The 21,832-nt window shown below is 35.4% G+C and overlaps 3 protein-coding genes across 5 annotated transcripts; 1 reads left to right on the top strand and 2 right to left on the bottom strand.

Moving 5' to 3' along the window:
- On the top strand, nucleotides 1–4,468 carry LOC109225021. The gene is made up of 7 exons (XM_019389612.1): nucleotides 1–261; nucleotides 309–933; nucleotides 1,081–1,152; nucleotides 1,739–1,978; nucleotides 2,923–3,122; nucleotides 3,249–3,374; nucleotides 4,217–4,468. The coding sequence occupies exons 1-7, from the start codon at nucleotides 1–3 to the stop codon at nucleotides 4,466–4,468; spliced, it is 1,776 nt and encodes a 591-aa protein (XP_019245157.1).
- LOC109224768 (AT-hook motif nuclear-localized protein 8-like) lies at nucleotides 10,232–14,644 on the bottom strand. The gene is made up of 7 exons (XM_019389283.1): nucleotides 14,534–14,644; nucleotides 13,546–14,168; nucleotides 12,639–12,697; nucleotides 11,968–12,090; nucleotides 11,399–11,557; nucleotides 10,652–10,802; nucleotides 10,232–10,542 (listed from the first exon to the last, which is right to left on the bottom strand). Exons 2-6 carry the CDS (start codon nucleotides 14,159–14,161, stop codon nucleotides 10,656–10,658), a joined length of 1,104 nt encoding a protein of 367 aa, XP_019244828.1. The 5' UTR covers nucleotides 14,162–14,168; nucleotides 14,534–14,644; the 3' UTR covers nucleotides 10,232–10,542; nucleotides 10,652–10,655.
- LOC109224767 (protection of telomeres protein 1a-like) lies at nucleotides 17,871–21,379 on the bottom strand. 3 transcript variants are annotated; one of them, XM_019389279.1, is made up of 10 exons: nucleotides 21,215–21,379; nucleotides 20,992–21,127; nucleotides 20,710–20,774; nucleotides 20,380–20,417; nucleotides 20,137–20,219; nucleotides 19,535–19,816; nucleotides 18,785–18,862; nucleotides 18,630–18,688; nucleotides 18,381–18,486; nucleotides 17,875–17,961 (listed from the first exon to the last, which is right to left on the bottom strand). In XM_019389279.1, the coding sequence occupies exons 1-9, from the start codon at nucleotides 21,333–21,335 to the stop codon at nucleotides 18,428–18,430; spliced, it is 921 nt and encodes a 306-aa protein (XP_019244824.1). In that variant the 5' UTR covers nucleotides 21,336–21,379; the 3' UTR covers nucleotides 17,875–17,961; nucleotides 18,381–18,427. The 3 variants fall into 3 exon arrangements, with proteins under 3 accessions (XP_019244826.1, XP_019244824.1, XP_019244825.1); XM_019389280.1 differs by having other exon boundaries at nucleotides 17,877–17,961; nucleotides 18,386–18,486; XM_019389281.1 differs by lacking the exon at nucleotides 18,381–18,486 and having other exon boundaries at nucleotides 17,871–17,961.

Raw genomic sequence — 21,832 nt, 5'->3', positions numbered from 1 at the left:
ATGGCAAATCAAGTTATTATCGGAGCGCTCTTCCAAGTAGGAACATCGCAAGTGAGGCTACCGTATTTCAATGGACAAAATTTCTCTCACTGTAAAGTGCCTATGGAAATATACACAAATTTGGCCTATGATGTCAAAGTCTGGAGAGTTATCAAAAAGGGGAACTACCCTCTGTCGGCCGCCGCTCAACCACCTGCTGATCCTGAAGATATAGATTCATATACAGATGAGCAAATAGCAGTTGTGCAAGTTAACAATAAGGCAAGGAATCTGGGAATCTGCTTTATAATGCTATAAGTGGTGAGGAGTATGAGAAAATCTCTAGTTGCGATACAGCCGAAGAGACGTGGGATAAACTTAAAGTTACATATGAAGGAACCAGTAAAGTGAAAAAGACCCATATCAACATGTTGGTTCATGACCATGAACTTTTCGAGATAAAAGAAGGAGAATCTATTGAAGAGATGTTTGCCAGATTTAGCAAAATTATTAGCGATCTAAAAGCTTTTGGCAAACCATACTCAAGTGGTGATCAAGTTAGGAAGATTCTTAGAAGTCTACCCACTACTTGGCAGACAAAAGTGGTTACACTTGAATCACAGGATTTGAATAAGCTATCATATGATGAACTTCGAGGAGAACTCATAACTTTCGAGAAAACTCATCTGAAGAAAACAAACCAGGAAGAAAAGAAGAAAACAGTTGCATTCAAGGCCACAACTGAAAAAGCAGAAAATGATATCGATGATGACCCTGAAGCTCTTCAAGAAGAGGTTGCCATGGTGTCAAGGAACATGGATGGTTTAATGAGGAGATACAAGAATGCGAGAAGAGGAAGGATGCCACCCAGGCGATCCAGGCAATATAATGAACAAGACAAAAATGATGGCAAATGCTATGAGTGTGGAAGATTTGGACATGTTCAAGCTGAATGTCCTGATCTAAAAAGAAAAATTTCCAGAGGCTTCAACAAGAACAAATCATTTGGAAGCTGGAGTGATGAAGACAGTTCAGAACACGAAGAGATAGCAAATCTTTGCTTCATGACAATTCTGGAAAACGACATGAACAAACTCTCAGGGTGCTGGACAGATGAGGACACTTCAGACGATGAATGCAAAGATGACAATGAGAACTGTTTCATGGCACGAGGTGAAACAAGCGAGGTAAGATCTTATAACTGTGAAAGGTGTAATGAATTGCAGGATATTCTTGACCTTACTTTGAAAGAGTCTCAAAAAAAGATGAATGAACTAAAGAGACTCAACAAAGAAGTAAAAGACTGGAAACTCAAACATGAAGTATGTGAAATTGAAAAAGAAGTACTTCAAGAAGAGTTTGAGGAATTGCAAATGCAACTCAATGGCATGCGCAAATCCACCAGTCATAGTTCTGTCAGGTCAAACCAGGCGACTTACAAGACAACTGGAGAAGGATCAGCCAGAACAGAGTTAACTAGTACTAACACTAATGAAAGATCCAAAAATGGATCAGGAGTTACGTGTCACTACTGTAACAAAAGTGGACATAAATATTCCTTTTGTCGATTTCGTAAATCAAATGTTTCAGGATGGATTTGGAAACCCAAAAATCCTGAGTCGAGTAATACTAACCAACCAGGACCCAAGCAAGCTTGGGTACTTAAAAGAAAGTAATAACTATGTTTTGTAGGAACACCACAGGAGGAGTCGCAAAGGAAAATGGTACTTAGATAGTGCGTGTTCCAGTCACATGACAGGTGACAAAAACCTGTTTAAGGAAGTTACAAAAATAGATGGAGGAAGTGTTAAGTTCGGTGATGATTCAAAAGGAAAAATAGTCGGTACCGGAACAGTCCCTTTCAATAATAATTGTGATATCACTGAGGTTTATCTTGTTGACGGACTTAACTACAATCTTCTGAGTATAAGTCAGCTATGCGACTCAGGGTATGAAGTAAAGTTCAAGAAAACAGGTTGTGCTATTGAAGATGAGACAGGTAAAATAATCCTCCCAGGTAAAAGGTATGGAAATGTTTATATTCTTGATGGATTTGAAAATATAGATGGTCATATCTGTTTAACATCCATATCTGATGATCCATGGTTATGGCATAAGAAACTTGGTCATGCAAGCATGCATTTGATAGAAAAACTTTCCAAGCATGATTTAGTTATTAGTTTGCCTAAACTCAATTTCTCTAGAAATCATATATGTGATGCTTGTCAAAATGGAAAACAAACTAGAAACTCTTTCAAAAATAAGGATATTGTATCTACTTCTAAGCCTTTGCAATTGCTTCATATGGACTTATTTGGACCTACTAGAATTGCTAGCATATGAGGGACACGATATGCTTTTGTTATTGTTGATGATACTCACGTTTTACTTGGGTGATTTTCTTATCTCATAAAGATGAAGCTTTGAAAATTTTTGAGATATTCTGTAAGAAGGTTGAAAGAGAAAAGGGGTATCTGATTATAACAATCCAAAGTGATCATGGAGGAGAATTTGAAAGTAGAGCATTTGAAGATTTCTATAATGATCAAGGATACACCAACAACTTCTCTGCCCCAAGATCACCCCAACAGAATGGAGTCGTTAAGCGGAAAAATAGGACCTTGCAAGATATGGCAAGAACTATGATACTAAAATATTTGTTGCCAAATCACTTATGGGCAGAAGGAGTAAGTACTGCATGTCACATTCTCAACCAATGTATCATAAGGCCCATTTTGAAGAAGACTCCTTATGAATTGTGGAAAGGTAAATGACCCAATATTAGTTACTTTCATCCGTTTGGAAGCAAGTGTTTCATTCACAATAATGGTAAGGACAATCTTGGAAAATTCTATCCAAGAAGTGACGAAGGTATTTTTCTGGGTTATTCATTAAATAGTAGATCCTTTAGAGTCTATAATAAACGCACACTGTGTGTGGAAGAATCAATACATGTTATATTTGATGATAATAACACTTCGGCTGAGAAAAGAATTATTGCAAGTGATGAAGATCAAACTCAAGAAATTCAAGAGACAAGCAAATCTCAAGAGTCAACTAATAAATCTGACGGTGTGATAGAGTCAACTAATGAGATCAGCAATGGTCAACTAGAATTTCTGAAGGAGTCAACTATTCATACAGTTCGTCCAAATAAATGGAGAAGTGAACCTGAATATCCTCAAAAATTCATCATAGGAGATCCAAGCGAAGGAATGAAAACCATGGGAGCTCTCAAGAAGAAAGCAAACATAGCATTGATTTCTCAGATTGAACCAAAGAAAATAGAGGAAGCTCTGAAAGACTCAAGCTGGTTGCAAGCAATGCAGGAAAAGCTAGACCAATTCGACAAAAATCAAGTATGGAAACTGATGCCCAAGCCTGAAAATGCTCCCGTAATTAGAACAAAATGGGTTTTCAGAAATAAGCTGAATGAGGATGGAAAAGTTGTGAGAAACAAAGCCAGATTAGTTGCTCAAGGATACTCACAACAAGAAGGAGTCGACTATGACGAAACCTTTGCTCCAGTAGCTCGACTAGAATCTATACGAATTCTTCTTGCATATGCATCCTTTAAAAGATTCAAGCTATTCCAGATGGATGTTAAAAGTGCCTTTTTGAATGGTTTCATTGAAGAGGAAGTATACGTGAAACAACCTCCTGGATTTGTAGATTCAAGTTTCCCTACCATGTGTATAAACTGACCAAAGCGCTGTATGGACTGAAACAAGCTCCACGGGCATGGTACGAAAGACTTACCTCATTTCTTAATGATCACGGATTTACAGGAGGTAAAGTAGACACCACCCTGTTTATTAAAAGATCATCAGAAGGTAATCTCATTATTCAAATTTACGTTGATGATATTATTTTTGGTAGTGCTAATCCTCTTCTGTGCAAGGAATTTTCAATCTTATGCAAAGTGAGTTCGAACTGAGTATGATGGGAGAGCTAACGTTCTTTCTTGGACTTCAAATTCAACGTTCATATGTCAGATAAAATATACAAAGGAGTTGATTCAAAAGTTCGGTATGAGCAATACTAAAGCTATTGGCACACCAATGAGTCCTTCAACAAGTCTCGACAAAGATGAATAGGGAAATCATGTTGATGAAACTAAGTATCGTGGAATGATTGGCTCACTTCTTTATCTAACTGCTAGTCGATCGGATATTATGTTTAGTGTCTGTAAATGTGCCAGGTTTCAGTCAGCTCCTAAGGAATCACATCTGACTAGAGTAAAGAGAATTATTCATATCTCATTGGAACTGTTTCTCACGGATTATGGTATCCACGATCTAACAATTTTAAACTAGAAGGTTTTTCAGATGCTGATCTTGCAGGTGATAAGGAAGACAAAAAAAGCACCAGTGGGACATGCCAATTACTTGGAAAGGCACTGATATCTTGGAACAGTAAAAAGCAAGGATCAGTCGCATTATCCATAACTGAGGCAGAGTATATCGCCATTGGACAATGTTGTGCATAATTACTATGGATGTCTCATAAATTGGGTGACTATGAATTATTCTTTAAACCCATTCCAATTTTCTGTGATAACTCTATTGCTGTATGTCTCTCTAAAAATCTTGTGCATCATTCTAGGGCAAAGCATATAGACATCAAGCATCATTTTATTAGAGATCATGTTCTTAAGGAAAATATAGAACTATCTTTTGTTGGAACTACTTATCAATTAGTGGATATCTTTACTAAGCCATTACTAGAGGACAGATTTTGCTTTTTAAGAGAATTACTTGGTATTATTTGCATTAATCATTAATATTAGGACCTATATGTTACTATTACTTTTTGTATGCCTAATGTTCAAACTTTGTTGTTTTTTTCTAATCATTAATTGCGCCTCCGAATTCCCTCTCTTTTCCTCTCTTTTCACATCAGTTACAGAGTTCAAAGAAGGAAAACCAATCATCACGTCTGTTTAACTGACACTCCTTCCTTTTCTGTACTCAACCATCAGAAACCCTTCTTTTAATACCTGAAAACCCTTTTCAGTCTCCATCGTCCCCATCGCCTAGAAACCCTCTCCAAAAACTTTCTCTCACCAAAAGCACTTCCATGGCCAAACACTCAAAAAATCCTTCTGCTTCTACCAGGAAGAGTACTCGCTCCAGAACAAAAACCCCATCTCGACCTCCAGAACAAGTAGACCTAGGGTCCGACCATTCGGAAGGTTTTGCCTCCTCTCAAGTGGACCTCTCAGATCATTCTCATACTTTAGGAGAAAAAGTCCTAGGAAAAAGACCTATGGAAGAACCGCCTGAATCCTTTACTCCAAAGAAGTCGAAAATAGATCTCTCTAGTTCTTTAGAGTCCGACCTAAATTTCTGGAATTCTCCAAACATGGATTTTTTCATTGCTTTGAAAGACAAGCCAATTGCTCAGGGGAGAGTAGTCGACCTTGATGACATGGAAGCCCTAAATTGTAAGGTAAAAGATATGTTTGTTCATCAGGGCTAGTCTAAATTCTTTTCTGTTCCCCCTCCTAAAGTCTATGAACCCCTAGTAAAAATGTTTTATGCAAATCTTCGCTCTAGTAAGTCTGATAAGTTGGAATCCTTAGTGTTAGGGAAGCGCATTGTTCTTGATTGTGCCATGTTTGATTCAATTTTCCAGTGCAAGTGTTCTAGTTTTCCCATGCTTTTCAAAAATTTCTGGGCTGATGATTTTGAAATCACTTTTGATCAAGAAAAGCGGTGTATTGCTGAGTGTCCATCTGAATCTCTCCCAAACCAGTTAGGTTCAAGTGATGTTAGCTTTGAAACTCGTGTTCTAGCCCACATTGTTGCAACTACTCTGCTTCCTCGTACTGGCTCTTTCTCCACCTTCTCTCGAAGAGATACCTTTCTTGTCTATTGTCTTGTGACAAAACTCAAGATCAAACTGTCCTCCTGGGTCATCAATTTTATGATTGAAAGTGTTGATATCCCACCAGTATACCTTATGGCATGGCCATCACTCACATTCTGGAAGCTCATAATATTTCTATCTTTGAATATCCCTTCATCTCTATTTCAAAATCTTACAATTCCAGAGCGTTTGCGAGTATGGGGTATATGTGTGTGAAGGGCTCATGGGTTAAGAAACAAGAAGGTGAGGTCAAACATGCTCAACCTGATCCAAAATCCAAACCTTCTATTTCCCATCATAGTCCTAGTGTCCGTGACCTTGCTGAGAAACTAGTTGCCATTGACAATCAGCTGTCCGCCCTCAAAGATCTTCTTACTGCTACTCAGTCCATTGTTGGAGATATTCATGCAATCTCCAAAGAGACAGGTTTGATGTTTCAAAGATAAGAGTTGCAGTTCTCAGAGTTAGGGAAAACGCAGTCAAGGCATTCAAGGAGGTACACGACAAGCTTGATGGAGTGACTGTCTCAGCCAATGCCAGCTTTGATCAACTGAAGGGGGCGATTTGCAACACTCTTACCTATTTCTTACGTCGTTAATGTGGATGTTTTAGACAATATTTTTGCTGTGTTGTTTTGGACCGGATAACCAGTCGTTGGATGATTTTTTTGTTTTTGTTTGTGCTGTTTAGAAAATATATTTTGTTTTGCCATAACTCTGCAAGCATATCATGCTATAAATCGTGTTTTAGTATATAGTGTGTTGTTATCTTATCCCCTCTTTGCTGATGCCAAAAAGGGGGAGAAAGGATATATGTATATTCGTGCAGGTACAACCATTGCAGGGGAAGTCGACTATAGATACTACAGGAGAAGCTGACTAAAAGAAGAACAGTATATATATATATATATATATATATATATATATATATATATATATATATATATATATATATATATATATTCGTGCAGGTACATCCGTTGCAGGGGAAGTCGACTATAGATACTACAGGAGAAGTTGATTAAAGAAGTCTCGACACCTCTTGAGGGGGAGTCAGAGCTCCTGCAAAAGCAGTCGACTAAAGGAAATAGTCTCAACAACACCTATTGAGGGGGAGTAAATACAGGAAAGTCAACTGATGTTTACATATATTATTTTTTCATCACCAAAAAGGGGGAGATTGTAAGGTTTTAGTTTTAATGATGAAAAATAATATAATTGCTTTTGGTATAGGGACTCAAGGAAAGCATCCAAGATCGAAGAAATCAAAAGGAAGGAATCAATCAAACAACTAAAGATTCGGCAAGGAAATCAATCAGAGATTGATTGAAGCGAAAAAGAAGCATCAAAGATCTTGCAAGATGATCGATCAAGCTGCTATTACTGGAAGAACCAAAATCGAGGAGAAAATCTGATGCTATCAAGACCTGTAGAAGGAAAGCTATTAATGTTCTCTCATCAAGGAAGAGAAATGGCAAATAACCTTATTCTTGGAAAGAACCAATTTCTTTCCAAGGATCAAATCTCTTGGGTTGGCAAATCTCTTCAACAACGGTCTCCTACAAAGTATTTATACACATCCTTAAGTCTTAGACAGATATACTTTGATCGAACCAAATACCCTCTCATTGTTCTACTGCAAACAAATATTGTAGCTCTACTAGATCTGTTGTGTAACAAATTAGAGAAGAAAGAGAAAAAAATACTGGTGAGGCATTGTATCAAAAAGAAACGAGTGACATAGAAACTGAGCCATTAGTGTAAACCACACCATTCACGTTGTACTCAAGAAACTCATTCACTGAAAGAGAACTCCCTTGCAACCCAAAGGGACTGGACTAGGATTCACATTGAATTGTTCTTATTATTTTATCATATTGATTTATTTATTTAATCTTGCACTTAATTATTTGATTGCTTGATCACCAAATAAATACTATCTACGAATCTAGGATTGAACTCGGGAGAGAAAATTCTAGATTGCATATAAGATTGAGTAGAGCAAGATCTTGAACTCGAGTATCGGGAACGAATTTGCGGTTAGGATAGGAATATACCTAATCGCTTTGTTTGGTTATTATATGGGAATTATAAATGTGTTCTTGTTAATCCTAATTCCATAGGAATATAGGCGTTAGGTTAGCTTGAATAGGCGAGTTGTACTTCGGGAGAAGGCTACGAGCAATATTAACCCCGTCAATCAATAAATCAGATAAATTAATTAGACAGTTTAGGTAGAAAACTCAAAGGGATTGTTAGCTAACCCATAGCTCTAGAATATTTTCTCCCATTGAATCCATCTTTAAGCTTGTCGGTGTTTTCTTTAATCTATTAATTTGTTACTCTACATTAATTTTAGTTATATATTCATACTTTAGGATTCGCTTGAATAGATTAATTGTTTGGTTTAATTTACTTGATAGTTAATCACAAGTCCCTGTGGGTACGATATCTGAACTTACAATCCTATATTACTTGTCGACCACGTATACTTGTGTGTGCGTTTTGGAGCAATAATTTTTCTCAAAAGTACTTTTCAAAAAAGTGTTTCTGAAGATAAGCTACTGTTTTTACTTAAAAACATTTTTTTTTTATCTTCTAAGAGCTTGGCCAAACACATCAACTTTGGGGAAAAAAAATTAAGAAAAAAAAGTGCTTCTAGGATAGGAAAAGCTTTGCCAAAAGTACTTCTCAAAAGTACTTTTGGTGAGAAACAATTTGTGTTTGATTAATTAATTTGTAAAACACTTTTGAGCAGCACTTATAGCTTGTTTGGCCATGTTTCTCCAAGCCAAAAGCCCTCTTTTTCAAAAAAAAAAAAGAGTTTTTTACATGCTTGATCCTTTTTTAACTATTATTTATAAAAATAGCACCATTTATTGTTTATTCCATAAAGAGCACTTTTTTTTCATTAATGGCACATTATAAAAATTAAGCTCAACATCTAATAAGTTAACTCACTCACTAATCACGGGAAGTACTTTTTTTTTTGTCCATCTTCATTTTCCCTTTACAGCATTCATCTTCTTCACTCCATATATTCATCTTCTTCACTCCATATTTTGAAAAGTTGCTGCATATCTCAATGCCACCTAAATCAAGATGTATTGATCATCTTTTATACTCTGTATATCAGGTATCACTTTAATTCAAAATGTATATTTATGTATATATTTTTTGTATATTTATTTGTGAAGTGCTATCTTATTTTAAGCGGTATTTTTAATGTATAGTATATTTTATATGTCAAGTGTCATTATATATATATATATATATTATTTTTTGTATATTTATATACCATCTTAATTAAATTTAAGATATATATTTTTATGTATATTTCACATGTCTGAGTGTCATCTTAATTGAAGATGTATTTTTTATGTATTTGTTTTGTATATTTTATATGTGTTAATTCAAAGTATATTTTTATATATATATGTATTGTATATATTAACGTATATTATTATCGAAATAAGAGCTTTATATTAAGAAAGGAAGAAAGAAGTAAGAGAAACTTAAGAAAGATAACTAAAAATAAAATGAATGGAACAAATTTAAAAAATATATTGGCTTCGGTAGAAAACAAAACTAAGAAGACGAAGAAAAAGAAGGAAAGCTAATAGATAAAGAGAGAGAAAAAGACATGATTTTTGTACAAATAATTATTAACTTTCCATTCAAATTTCTTATGTTTAGGGATTAATAGTTAATATTTCTATTTTAATGGAACTGTGTGCTACAAATATAAATATTTTCCTGCCATATCTGTAATATTGAGTTTAATGCTAAAAATATGTAATATTTCTTTTAAACTGTGACAGTTATGTAAAGTCCCCAAAAAAAAAGTGCTTTTTTTTCCAAAGTTGAAGTGTTTGGCCAAGCTTTTAAAGGAAAAAGAAGTGTTTTTGAGTAGAAGCATAAGCAATTTTGAAAAAGGAAAAAAAAATAGCCTCTCTCCCGGAGCACTTTTCTCAAAAGTACTTTTGAGAAAAATATACTTAGAAACAGTTTTTAAAAGCTTGCCCAAACACTAATTGCTGCTCAGAAGTACTTTTAAATAAATTAGTCGAACACAAACTGATTCTCACCAAAAGTATTTTTCAAAAAAGTACTTTTGAGAAAAAGCACTTCTCAAAATAAGTTGATTTTTGTAGCTTGGCCAAACAGGCTATTAGTATTTTTTTTTTTCTTCTAAGAATTTGACCAAACACTCCAACTTTGAAAAAATACATTTAAAAAAAAAATTGACCTTGAAGAAGCTAGGCCAAACAAGCTATTAATTAATAGCTTAACTTAACCCGAAGTGATGATAATTAGCTGTCCAGAAACATATAAATCTTTTCCAAGTATAAACAAGAAGTAAGGGCATGAAATATTGCAAAACATTTAATTTATATAAATAAAATCAACGAACTGTTTAAGAATCATCCAACAAAAAGGTTCATAAAACTTAGCCGAAAAACGTCAACAAAACAAAACCGAAGTAGAAAGCATAGAAGAATCCATAAAAGAAGAAAATAAAGAAGAAACTCTTCAACAAGCCGTGAATATCACGACTCCAGCACTTTTCAATGGTAACTCTTCTTTTCCAAGTCCATGTTGAGAATTCAGGCCTGCGTGCAGAACTTCTTCTGTTTCTTCAAATTCAGTTCAAAATCTTTCTACTTCGCTTCCTTTAACATTTGTTGGCAACCTAAACATTAAAAATCAATAACTAAGTCAAAAAACATATTATTATCAGGATAAATGATGCAGAATGCATCATTTATGTCCAGTATCTGAAACGAACAGAACGCACTCACTTCTCTAAGGCATGCTTGGCATGCCTTGCATGTTCGCATTGTTATCTCCATGATTGAAAGGACTGCCTTGGCGCCCGGACGACTCACCAAAAGTCCCATGCGCTGGTGGGCTATTGGCTCTTTCCTCGTCAACAAAAGTGCCAAGAATAATCTAGACAGAAGCCATCAAATTAGTGCTCATGCAAACAAGAACTGCATCATATATGCAGTGACAAAGCTAGAAATTTTTCCAAGATTTTTCAAATTTGAAAGAAGTGAAAAATATGTGTTATATACGTCTAAAACATGAATAAAGTAATAAACAAGATGGCAAAATTGATTCCAGGACCATGTCATTGGCCTCTGCATTATGCTTATCATTACTACTTTGAGTGCACTTCCTAAAATCCAGTAAGGTCAAGGCAATATCTATTTCTAGGATTTGATTTATCAACAAAAAAGTCACTACTCAGGAAAGAAATATAACCTTTTCAGGATGCACATGCAAATAGTACTTTCTTTGTCAGAAGAAGAGAATAATACTCCATTAGTGAAAAAGGAATAATTCTCAGAACTTGAAAAGAAACAGAAGAACAAGACACAAAGATAAGGAATGTAGAGAAAATACAAGAAAATCTTCCCATCCTAATCTACGTAAGTTCCTGCCCCAACTAACACAGATTTAGTAGTAGCTAGAGCTTTATGAGATGATCACTAGAAATAGTAAACACAAGCTGAAACTTCATAAAGACTTCAAAGAATGCAAACCTCGACTTGTGATGCAGCCGTCAGATCACCGATCACGTTACCACCTAGCACCAATCCATCTCTAGTTACAGCTATGTTTATTGCACCCGTCCAGCTATCCTCATCGCCAATTATGGATTCCCTGAAGGAACCAGATAGAGACACTATATCGAACTGTCCCTACAAGAGGCAAACATAATACGTACTCAAGTCTATGCATTTATCTAGGATAAACATACTGGAAGAATAAAACAGATGATGCACATTTAATCAGCAGAAGTGCAATTTGGAAAAAATGCATCACATAACTTCGGACACAGAAAGGAGTTGAGAACACATTTGGATTAACATCCATATGAACTGTATTGAAATTGCAGAAGTAGAATGTAGCTGAATAAAGAAATCGTCTTAGAATATATAATTACTCAATCACAACTAGTTGGTATTGCCTATATAAATCTTTTGCTTTCATTCCACTTTGTTTTTTGTGTATTAATTAACAATTGAATGAAAAATTTACAATGAGGTTGAACTTCCATTTAAAGTGCATAGTACAAATCAAAAGGTTTCAATGAGTGTTAAGGCAATACCTCATGTGTCTCAGTTTCATCAGCACGTACAAGCACCACTTTGGATACAACACCATGGGCAGACATGATACTAACACTCCTTGCAGCTTGCCGAGTAAATGAAACTATTTTTCCTCCTATGTCCTGAAAGAAAAGATGATTAAAACTAGTAAAATCATAATTAATGCATGCAATGTAAATTTGGAATTAGATGAGGACCAATTACTCTTTGATACATTTCTAAATTTGAAAATAATTCAACTTTCAGTTCTTCATTTTACTCATTTTACCTTTAAGAGAAGATTTTATAACCACATAAATATCATGGCTCCACAAAGCTTTTACCCCTTACGCTTCTAAGACCACAAGTTTTAAAAGTCCTTTTTTTTTTTTTCCTAAACTCCGTGGCGAGTTAAAGTACATCATCTAAATTAAAACGGAGGGAGTATTTCTTTTGATTAGTTACTCTCTTTTGGGTTCTTTAATTTATAACATGACGCACAAGAGCATGTGCATGCATAAACAAAATTTTGCTAAGATTATATCATATTTACTGCAGTCAGCACTAAACGAGCTTCGAACTACCCTTAAAATGACAACTCAAAAAATATTACTGCAGAAATTTTGAATTCAAGGGTCAAGATAACTTTCATGGCATTAATGAAATAAAACAAAAAGGTTAAAGAAGTAACCTCTCCTTTTTCCACAGTGATAACATGAGGTGTAAGTGTAATGCCAGAACCTGCCGATCCTGCAATTAAAAACATTTTTTTAAAATCAAAAGTCGTAAAAATAATAATGCTCGATAAACCAAAGCAGTATGGGAAATGTGGGACATGTCACTCTCAACAGTAAAAAAAAGATCAAAAAAGAAAGAAAATGATTGCAAAAATAGATTTTATTTGTTTTATCACTCTTTTCAAATTTCTTTTTAGTTTTACATTTTCTTTATATCATATTTTTATTTTTACATTTAAGAGATTCGTATAAACACAATATATTTTTGCACCATTCAAATTGTAAGTGCTGACGTAGCCCAACTCTTTTACTTATGTTTTTGCCGTCATCAACATATAATTTAATATAATATACTCAATATTTTACGTCCATATATGTTTTATACCAGCTAAAAAATGATAAATTAGGACCAAATTTTTCCATTTCGAAAGTAAAACTAACAAAAGAGAGATAAAAGACAAAACTTGGACTGAACCCTACAGGGAAACTGGTCAACCAACCAACAAACATTCTAGTCTATACGTGTGCATGTTTTTATTAGAACCTGATACTCCCTCATGTTCAAAATAATTGATTTTTTGACATTTTTTTTGTTCCAAAATAAGTAATTTTTTCAGATTTTAAGAATGAATTAATTATTTTTTTCCTACATTGTCCTTGGAGTAAATAATGTTGGAGTATGTGTTAGGAGTGTTTATGTGAGATAATAAAGGTTAATATGGTCAATTTCTTGCTAATTAATGCTAAAAGATGGATTTCTTAATCTGGGTAAAACCATCCAAAAAAATCACTTATTTTGTACCGGAGTGCTAAACTAAACTAGTAATAGGAACTGACACAGGAGAGAATATAGGGATTTACCAAAAGTTCGACGTCGCTGTTTCCCGCAAGAGCCAGGGGGTCTGCCTCTGGGTTTCTTCGACGGTCCCCCTTCAGATACAGGCTGCGCAGCCGCAGAAGAAACCGGTCCTTGCGGCGGAGTTACGGCGGCGGATGCCGAAGCAGCTGCCATAGGACCAAACGCAATAGACCCATCTGAGCCGTTCTTCCTTGGCCTGCCTCTCTTCTTTGTCACCCGTTCAGATGAATTGACGTTCACATTTGACAGCGCAACACCGGTACCAGTAGCGCCCTCCGCCGACGGATACGGACGGGGCGGCGGCGAAGCGAAGGACAAGCGCCTGTTCTGAGCAACCTGAGCACCGGTAACGGTAGCGCCCTCCGCCGACGGGTACTGACGGGGCAGCGGCGAAGCGAATGACAACTGCGTGTTCTGAGCAACCTGAGCACCGGTACCGGTAGCTGCCTCCGCCGACGGATACGGACGGGGCGCCGGCGAAGCGAAGGACAAGTGAGTGTTCTGAGCAACCGCAGGAGAAACAGTCGGCGGATTGACGCCAGCGACGGCGGCGGCGAGCTGCTCTGTGTTCATTTCTCCGCTAGTCTGAGATGCTGACGTTTTGAATGTGTTTTCCATAGTTGACCTGAGTAGAGAACCAAATGAAAGTTGTCATTTTTTCTCAGATTCTTAGTAGCAAAAACCAGTTAAAATCTAACCCTAGATCAAACTGAATTCCTCACTCAAACCAACTGTAGAAAAATCAAAAAATTTAGCTTAAACCCTATGACTACTGCAGATTTTATCAAACTTTTAATAGATCAATAACACTAAAAATAAGAGTAGGTATATAACGCTTAAAAGAATAGCATTAAAAAAAAACTATTAACATCCAAATAATTTGTCTTTTTCTTTTCGCGAAAAAACATAATTTTTTTTTACAGAAAAGCTCGAAATTCATTAGAAAATAAGAAAACGGAAGGAAAAATAAGGAAAATTCTATTTTCTTACCGGAAAATGAGATTTGTTTTTTCGAAGAATGCAAGATAACACAGATCAGAATGGAGAAAATAAGTCGAGGAAAAGGCTTTTTATAGCAAAAGTCTAAATTTTGAAAATCTGTTCTTTTGGTATTTAGTTATTTCTGAGGAGATGCCATACCTTTTTTTCAACAAAATACAAAGACAAATTCGGATTTTCCATTAAGAGCATAAAAATTAAAGACTTACCGAAGCTATGTTTAAATTTAAGGTAATAATGTATATTAATTAACCACTACAATTTAGTAATATTGAATGAAATGCATCATTGGACATTTAATTATTTTCTTACTAAAATTGTTGTTTTAACCGAGATACTATGACTAAATACATTATTTAAGTAATTTTCCATTTAGCAAAGTTGGACTCATTCTGACCGTTTGAAATTATTTTCTTACTAATATTGTTCTTTTAACCGAGATATTACTACAAGGAATTTTTACGTAATTACTAAATAGATTAGTAGTCTGTCAAAAAACTAAGGATTCGAATTCACACTAAAGATTAGGTATGCATTGTATCTTGAACTCTATTTTCTTGACAGTGGAGTAGCATAATTTTATTATTACTAAGTTGATAAATGGAATCCGTTTAGTCACTTGAGTTAATTTTTTCATGTAAAAGAAAAAGTGAATTGCTCTTATCATTGTCATATGATCTAGCACTCTAGATATGCACATCTCTTTAAAAATCTACTGCTATATACTAACCAGTACTTAACAAAGTTGTGCATGTTTTCTTTGTTTTTTTTTCAAATTTTGGTGATTTGTGGGGAATTCTCTTCATTGTTCTTATTTGTCATGGCAAACTATCTTCAGAAATGTAATGAAAAGTGTTTTAACTTCTCTTGTAGGACTAAATGGTATTAACAATCTTATATACCAACATTACAAAATGTCAAAATGAAAATTAGTTGGTTGGAAAATTCACAAGCTATCCTGCTTAGGTGAAAAATAGTGTGAATATTTGCAGCAGTTAAAGGTCCCATAAAGAAAGTTACCTAGTCCTAGTTCATAAACCAAGTTTAACTTGTTAACTAAGCAAAAATTGCAAAATCATGTATATGATGTTTAGTGTTTACACAGAAAAGAAGACTAAATGACCCAATATGGTGGGAGAAAATCATTTCGATTTGGATACAAAATTTAATGTGGAATTGTTCAGCACCAAAATATTTACTACAAAGTAACTTTGAAGCGTACTTGTACAGAAAAGGTAACTGCTAACATTTACAAGAAAGCAAAATACGCTTAGGGGTCGTTTGGTTGGAATATGATTTATACCGGTATAAGTTATGCCGATATAAGTTATATTAGGATAAGTTATGTTGGGATTGTTGTTTATTCATTGTTTGGTATGTTGTATTAAGAATGACAATTGCATAATTTCTAAGAAGAAGGTATAAGTTATACCGGTGTTAATTACCCCACCTTTTATAAGGTATAAGTTATCCTAGTGTTAAAATTAATACCGGGATAACTTATACTTGGTTTACTAACCAAATAGAGTATTAAGGTGGTATTAAATTTTTATATCACCCTTATACCTTCTTATACCTCATACCAAACGACCCCTTAGTTACTTTAGAGCAAAAAAGGCTGATACATAGTTTTGCAAAAACCAGCACCATGCACCACATTTACAAAACAAGCCAAAATAGGTTTGGTGCTTTACATTTACATATACACTGTAAATATACAACTTTCACTTGCTTACATCTTCAGCGTGGTTGCAAAAATTCGAAAGTTCCTGCTTCCCCAGATATATCTCTCATCAATGTGATAGGATTTCAAGCAACACATTATCCAGGGTGGATTTCTGCAAGTTTCGTTCCTTTCACTATCACCATCACTTTCACAAATTCCAAGCAACAAACTCCGCATTCTTTTAAGCACATCGAGAGCAGGGTAGCCACCAAAGAACTGTTCCTGGGTAAGTGAAGTAAACGGAAGTTAGAATTATCAGCCTAGGCACAATAAACATATACTGCCTTGCATATTATAGAATGGAAAAGTTGATGTAGACTAATAGCATGTTTGGCTATTATAGCCTGTTTGGCCAAGCTTCTAAAATCAGCTTATTTTGAGAAGTGTTTTTCTCAAAAGCACTATTAAAAAAAGTGCTTTTTGTGAGAAGTAGTTTGTGTTTGGCTAATTAATTAGAAAAGCACTTTTGAGCAGTAATTAGTGTTTGGCCAAGCTTTTGAAAACTGCTTCTAAGTGTATTTTTCTCAAAAGTGTTTTTCAGAAAAGTGCTTTTGGAGAGAAGCTACTTTTTTCTGCTTCTCCAAAACTGCTTCTGCTTCTCCTCAAAAGCACTTTTTTTCCTTCCAAAAACTTGGTCAAACACCTTAATTTTTGACCAAAAGTGCTTTTGGCCAAAAAAAGCTTGGCCAAACAGGCTATTAGTCAACATGTTTTAGGAAGTGTTTTTCCTCAAAAGTACTTTTGCTGAGAAGCAGCTTGTGTTTGGCTAATTAAATTGAAAAGCACTTCTGAGCAACAACTAGTGTTTGACCAAGCTTTTAAAAACTGCTTTTAAGTGTACTTTCCTCAAAAGTGCTTTTTAAAAAAGTGTTTTTAGAGAGAAATTAATTTTTTCTGCTTCTCCAAAACTACAAGCCTATCTGGCCAAGCTTCCTTTGAGAGAGAATGTTTTTTTTCGTCAAAAGTACTTTTTTCTTTTTTTCTAAAATTAAGGTGTTTGGCCAAGCTTTTGAAAGTAAAAAAGTGCTTTTGAGGAAAAGCAGAAGCAGAAGCAGAAAAAGAAAGTTCAAGCTTCTCTCCAAAAGTACTTTTTTGAAAAGCACTTTTGAAAAAAATACACTTAGAAGCAGTTTTTTAAAAATTGGCCAAACACTAATTGCTGCTCATAAGTGATTTTCAAATTAATTCGCCAAACACAAACTGCTTCTCACTAAAAAGTACTTTTGAGAAAAGCACTTCTCAAAATAAACTGATTTTTGCAACTTGGCCAAACACTTCAACTTTGAAAAAAAAGCACTTTTTTTAGGTTCGGAGAAGCTTGGCCAAACAGGCTATAAAGCCAAATCAACCAAAAAGTTCAATCTATAACCTAATCAGCATTCTCGTTAAAGATAGTCCAAGACATATCAACCAAAATAAGCTGGAATGAAGTTTAGCGTAAAGCATTTTCCATTAGGATAACATTCAAAAGGCCTAAGTGAAGCATTCTGAGATATTCACAACATAAATAGGAAACTGAATACACAAAGAAAATTGGTACCGCATCCTCAGCATATAGATAGGCGTGTATTCTGGCAGTAGGATCTTCTAGGGTTAGCCTGATCCTATAAACGCCAGTAGGGGACCAATAATCCTCAACAAACCAAGGGAATGATGCCACAACTCGAACGACACAGTGGAATTTACCTACCACCTACAAGGTAGAAGCTCAGTGATATAACTTTGAATATGTCAAAGTCAAGTATATGGTCCAACACATGATCATTTACAAAATCATCTCAAACTACACATCCTATAACCGTCAACTTTATGGACAAAGACATAAAAAAAAAAAAAAATGGAACAGCTCCCCTTAGGTTTAGCGCTTTGGCAAATATAATCCCCCCCCCCCCTTTCTTTTTTTGCTTTCAAGTATCGCTGGTGCAAGCATAAACATAGTACCAACTTAACCAGCATTGATGACAACAAAAAGGGATTTTTCATTCTCCTTATTCTGAGCCTTGAAAAATCGAACTTAAAGTGGCAAACAAATACAATAATAGAAGCCACTGAAAGCAAATGGCAATGAACAGATAACACAGAGCTAAATCCAAACTGATCAAACTGGAATACCTCACCCAGTTGGATACAATCCCCTATGAGACATCAGTATTCTCTATTCATGGGCATTTCCAGCCCTTCAGCAATAAGTCCAATAGCAAAAAAAGTCTGATAACGCCTGAGTGAAACAACCAGGCATGAAGATGTATTATTCGCAAAGAGACGTAAAAGAACTGAATGACTAAATACAACTCTCTAACACATAGTAGAAAGCAAAAAGGGAAAAGAATAAATGAATGTCTTTACGAAGCAGCAAGATACCTTGGGATGCACAAGAGCTCTCATCAAGGAGACAAAAGGCACTTCGGAATGGTCGGTCACTGAAAGTTTATTATAACAAAGTATTATTAGGCGAATGCTGGTATATATTATTATAGATCAAACATGGAGATCTATCGTGAGCACATCAATCAAACCTGTCACATGAGTTGGCCAAGGTAAGACTGAAAGAGGCATCCATCCCCCATTTAGATTTGATATGCTTATCATACTCCCTATAGATATGCAACTTGTAGATGTTAGAATAGTAATGGAGATGCAAAACACGGCACTGGATGGAGAACAAGAAACTCATCATGACACCTTCAAGCTGCAACAGGATGTTCTGGTGATTATGCGATAGGCATTAGTTACAATGCTACAAGATAACGTGTTTTACATGGTTGTGGAGTAACTATGCAGGACATGCTTATCTTACCGACAGAGGCGTATCCAGGATTCTGGGAAGATGGGTACACTATTACGAGTGGATCCAGAATATAAATTTTACATATACACACACTCCTCAATATATCAGACTTGGAAATTTTGAGAGAAAACACCAAACAAAGAAAGAAGCAAAAGAAAAAGTACTTAATTAATTGCAAGAAGTGACACCAGACATGCCCATCTCTAATGGGTGCACCAAATTCTAGAAAAAGAAAGAAAAAACAACAAGATAGACGTAAGATTTAACTCCCAACCTTGCTTAGAGAGGTGCAACCAATAACCATCAGATCATATGATATTTTGAGCTTGGGTGCACACATATATATTTAAGTACTTTTAATAAAGTATAACATTAGGAAACATGGGTTGACGTGACCCCAGACCCCCCCCCCCCCCCGATACACACTATGTTGTAGCACATAATTACAAGAAAATATGTAAATATCAGAGAAGAAAACCTCATGCGCTGTGAAACAATGTGATCTTCATCGCGCAAATAGCAAAACCTAGTAGTCGGCAAGTGGGCAGCATGCCACAGTGAGTCAAGAAGTTGACATCTTAGGTTATCAAATTTCACCCATCTATTGGTCCTGAGCACGTTCATTGCAAGTTTCTCATTGCCACAATTCAGAGTTACCCTCAGCACAGTTCCAAGAGGTGGCAATTTGCAGAATATGTCTCTTGGCAGACAAACTGGCACTGACTCTAAAGGAAATGGGGTTTCCAGTTCATCCTCTAACCTGTAATTCATAGATACACGTAAAACTATGTAAATGCTTACAAAGCTTTCATAATCAAATGCAAATATTTTCTTAAAGAAAAGCAGCTGAGCAAGTGTTGGATGGCTCAATCTGATATGCAATTAGTTCATGAGGTCCACTTACTTCAAATATAAATTGCAGGCAAAATTTGTTAGGGAGCGTTTAAACTAATCTACTTCACAACTATAGCAGTACTTCTTGTGCAACAAAGTACCTCCACTTGAAAAGGAAATAATGAATACTATCCTCTAAAAGAAAACTAATGTGATGGTAATCAAAAGCACAAATATAACAGTCACCTTGCATTAATAGCAACTGGTGGAGTGTCAGTTCCATCCCACACAAGAAGGATCCACTCATCTTCTCTAACTACACGAAGAATCTTGCACATGCCATCAAAATTTGCAATGAAAATATTCAGTGAAATCATCCACAGTCAAGACTCGAGAACAACAAACAACCGGCAACATGTTTCCTTGATTGATCTTCCAAATAAATTTAATGGAGGCCATGCTAATAAAGAGTACTAGTACTAGTATTACCTTGCAAACCAAATTGAAGCCATCTCCTTCCCTGATATCTTTCAAAGATTGGAAATTTATTAAGGTAATTATAGCATATCAAGAGTCAAATCTTTGAATTAAAATGGTTATAAATCGAAATCTAGCACTCTCTCACTCCACTCCCTGCACGAGAAGGGTAAGAATGTTACTTTTGATCCTTATATGGAAACAGATGATTCCACACCGACTAAGATACATTTTAGAAAGACTTCAGGTTCCAAAGTTGTATCCTAAATATATCAACCATGCAATCACTATGTAAAAGTACATAACTTTTCATGGATCATTTAGACCAGAAAAGGAGAGTACCTGCTACAATAGAGTGATCAACCAACCACTTCCTTAAACCGAGTATAAGTTTCTCGTCTCGCTCCCTATGAAGATAAGTCAAATAACATTAATAGGGAAGGAAGGTTGTACTATATTTTCCATCAAACAAAGCAAACGAAGAGAAATTTTTATTGAACACAGCATGAACCACGGAATTATGAACTTTCATCTGTACAAAGTGCAATAACCATAAATAAGTCAAGATTTTTAGTAACATAGTAAAATAAAGTTCAAAGGTAAAAGTTCAAATGGAAGAGTTACCCTAACGTTAAAAAGCAGAATAATATCACCAGCATTGAGTACCAGGGCAGTTTTTCTATCGTCTCAGTGAAGATATTAACAGAAAGCCCACGACTTTGGTATGACTGATCAATGATTTTAACCAAACAGAAGTAATCTGTAGAAAGAAAAAGCTCAAATCTTTACAAATAACAACCAACGACTTGAAAGAAAGCAACTTGAAATTGTTAAAGGAGCTTTTCACCAGTGCCCTTGGTCTTCCTTGGAAAGCTAGTTTCGAGGACGACGCCCATGAGATTCACTTTCTGATTGATCAAAGTCATGGCTTCAACTATTGAGGTATAATCATCGCGTCGCTGCGACATTTTCTTTTCTTTTTTATTTCTTTTTTGGGTAAACTGTGATGGGGAATTTTGGAATTGGGAGGGAAATTAGGGAATTTCAAAGGCACGTGAACTGATCGGTGACGAAGATCCGAACCCGGTTTCAACTCCGATATTGACCCGGTGATAGCATCAGTGTAAAGTCGGTTTTGACCCTGTTTTAGCCACTTGCTACATCGGGATCTTTCTTAGGTTTCTGTAAATGACGCCACTACTGAACCCTTTTCAGTAAATTCAATATTTTCGTTTCTCTAGGGAGTTCGGAACCAAAATATTATCTTTTTGGACTCAAAATACTTTTTTAGGTGAAAAAAAACTTAGTTACCAAAATATGTATGTTTGGGACGTTAAGGTAAAACGCGGTTCAAAATTATTTTTTACAAAAACGCCATTAAAAACCATGTTTTACAAAAACGTTGTTCAACTGTAATGATCCAATGAAGTCCATAAATATTACCGCTGCTAGCTGAGTTCGAAGT

The sequence above is a fragment of the Nicotiana attenuata genome, chromosome 4, assembly GCF_001879085.1.
Source record: "Nicotiana attenuata strain UT chromosome 4, NIATTr2, whole genome shotgun sequence".
Taxonomy (NCBI): Eukaryota; Viridiplantae; Streptophyta; class Magnoliopsida; order Solanales; family Solanaceae; genus Nicotiana; species Nicotiana attenuata.
This window is presented reverse-complemented; position numbering and strand designations above follow the sequence as displayed.

Coding starts and splice junctions, on each gene's coding strand:
- LOC109225021 (XM_019389612.1), top strand. CDS start 1: ATGGCAAATCAAGTTATTATCGGAGCGCTCTTCCAAGTAGGAACATCG. Junction 1,153..1,738: donor GAACTGTTTCATGGCACGAG/GTGAAACAAGCG, acceptor GTCACATGACAG/GTGACAAAAACCTGTTTAAG. Junction 3,123..3,248: donor AGGAGTCAACTATTCATACA/GTTCGTCCAAAT, acceptor TTGATTTCTCAG/ATTGAACCAAAGAAAATAGA.
- LOC109224768 (XM_019389283.1), bottom strand. CDS start 14,161: ATGGAAAACACATTCAAAACGTCAGCATCTCAGACTAGCGGAGAAATG. Junction 12,091..12,638: donor TCACTGTGGAAAAAGGAGAG/GTTACTTCTTTA, acceptor CTTTTCTTTCAG/GACATAGGAGGAAAAATAGT. Junction 10,803..11,398: donor CGGCTGCATCACAAGTCGAG/GTTTGCATTCTT, acceptor GCTTCTGTCTAG/ATTATTCTTGGCACTTTTGT.
- LOC109224767 (XM_019389279.1), bottom strand. CDS start 21,335: ATGTCGCAGCGACGCGATGATTATACCTCAATAGTTGAAGCCATGACT. Junction 20,418..20,709: donor TGATCACTCTATTGTAGCAG/GTACTCTCCTTT, acceptor AATCTTTGAAAG/ATATCAGGGAAGGAGATGGC. Junction 20,220..20,379: donor GCTTCAATTTGGTTTGCAAG/GTAATACTAGTA, acceptor GGCATGTGCAAG/ATTCTTCGTGTAGTTAGAGA.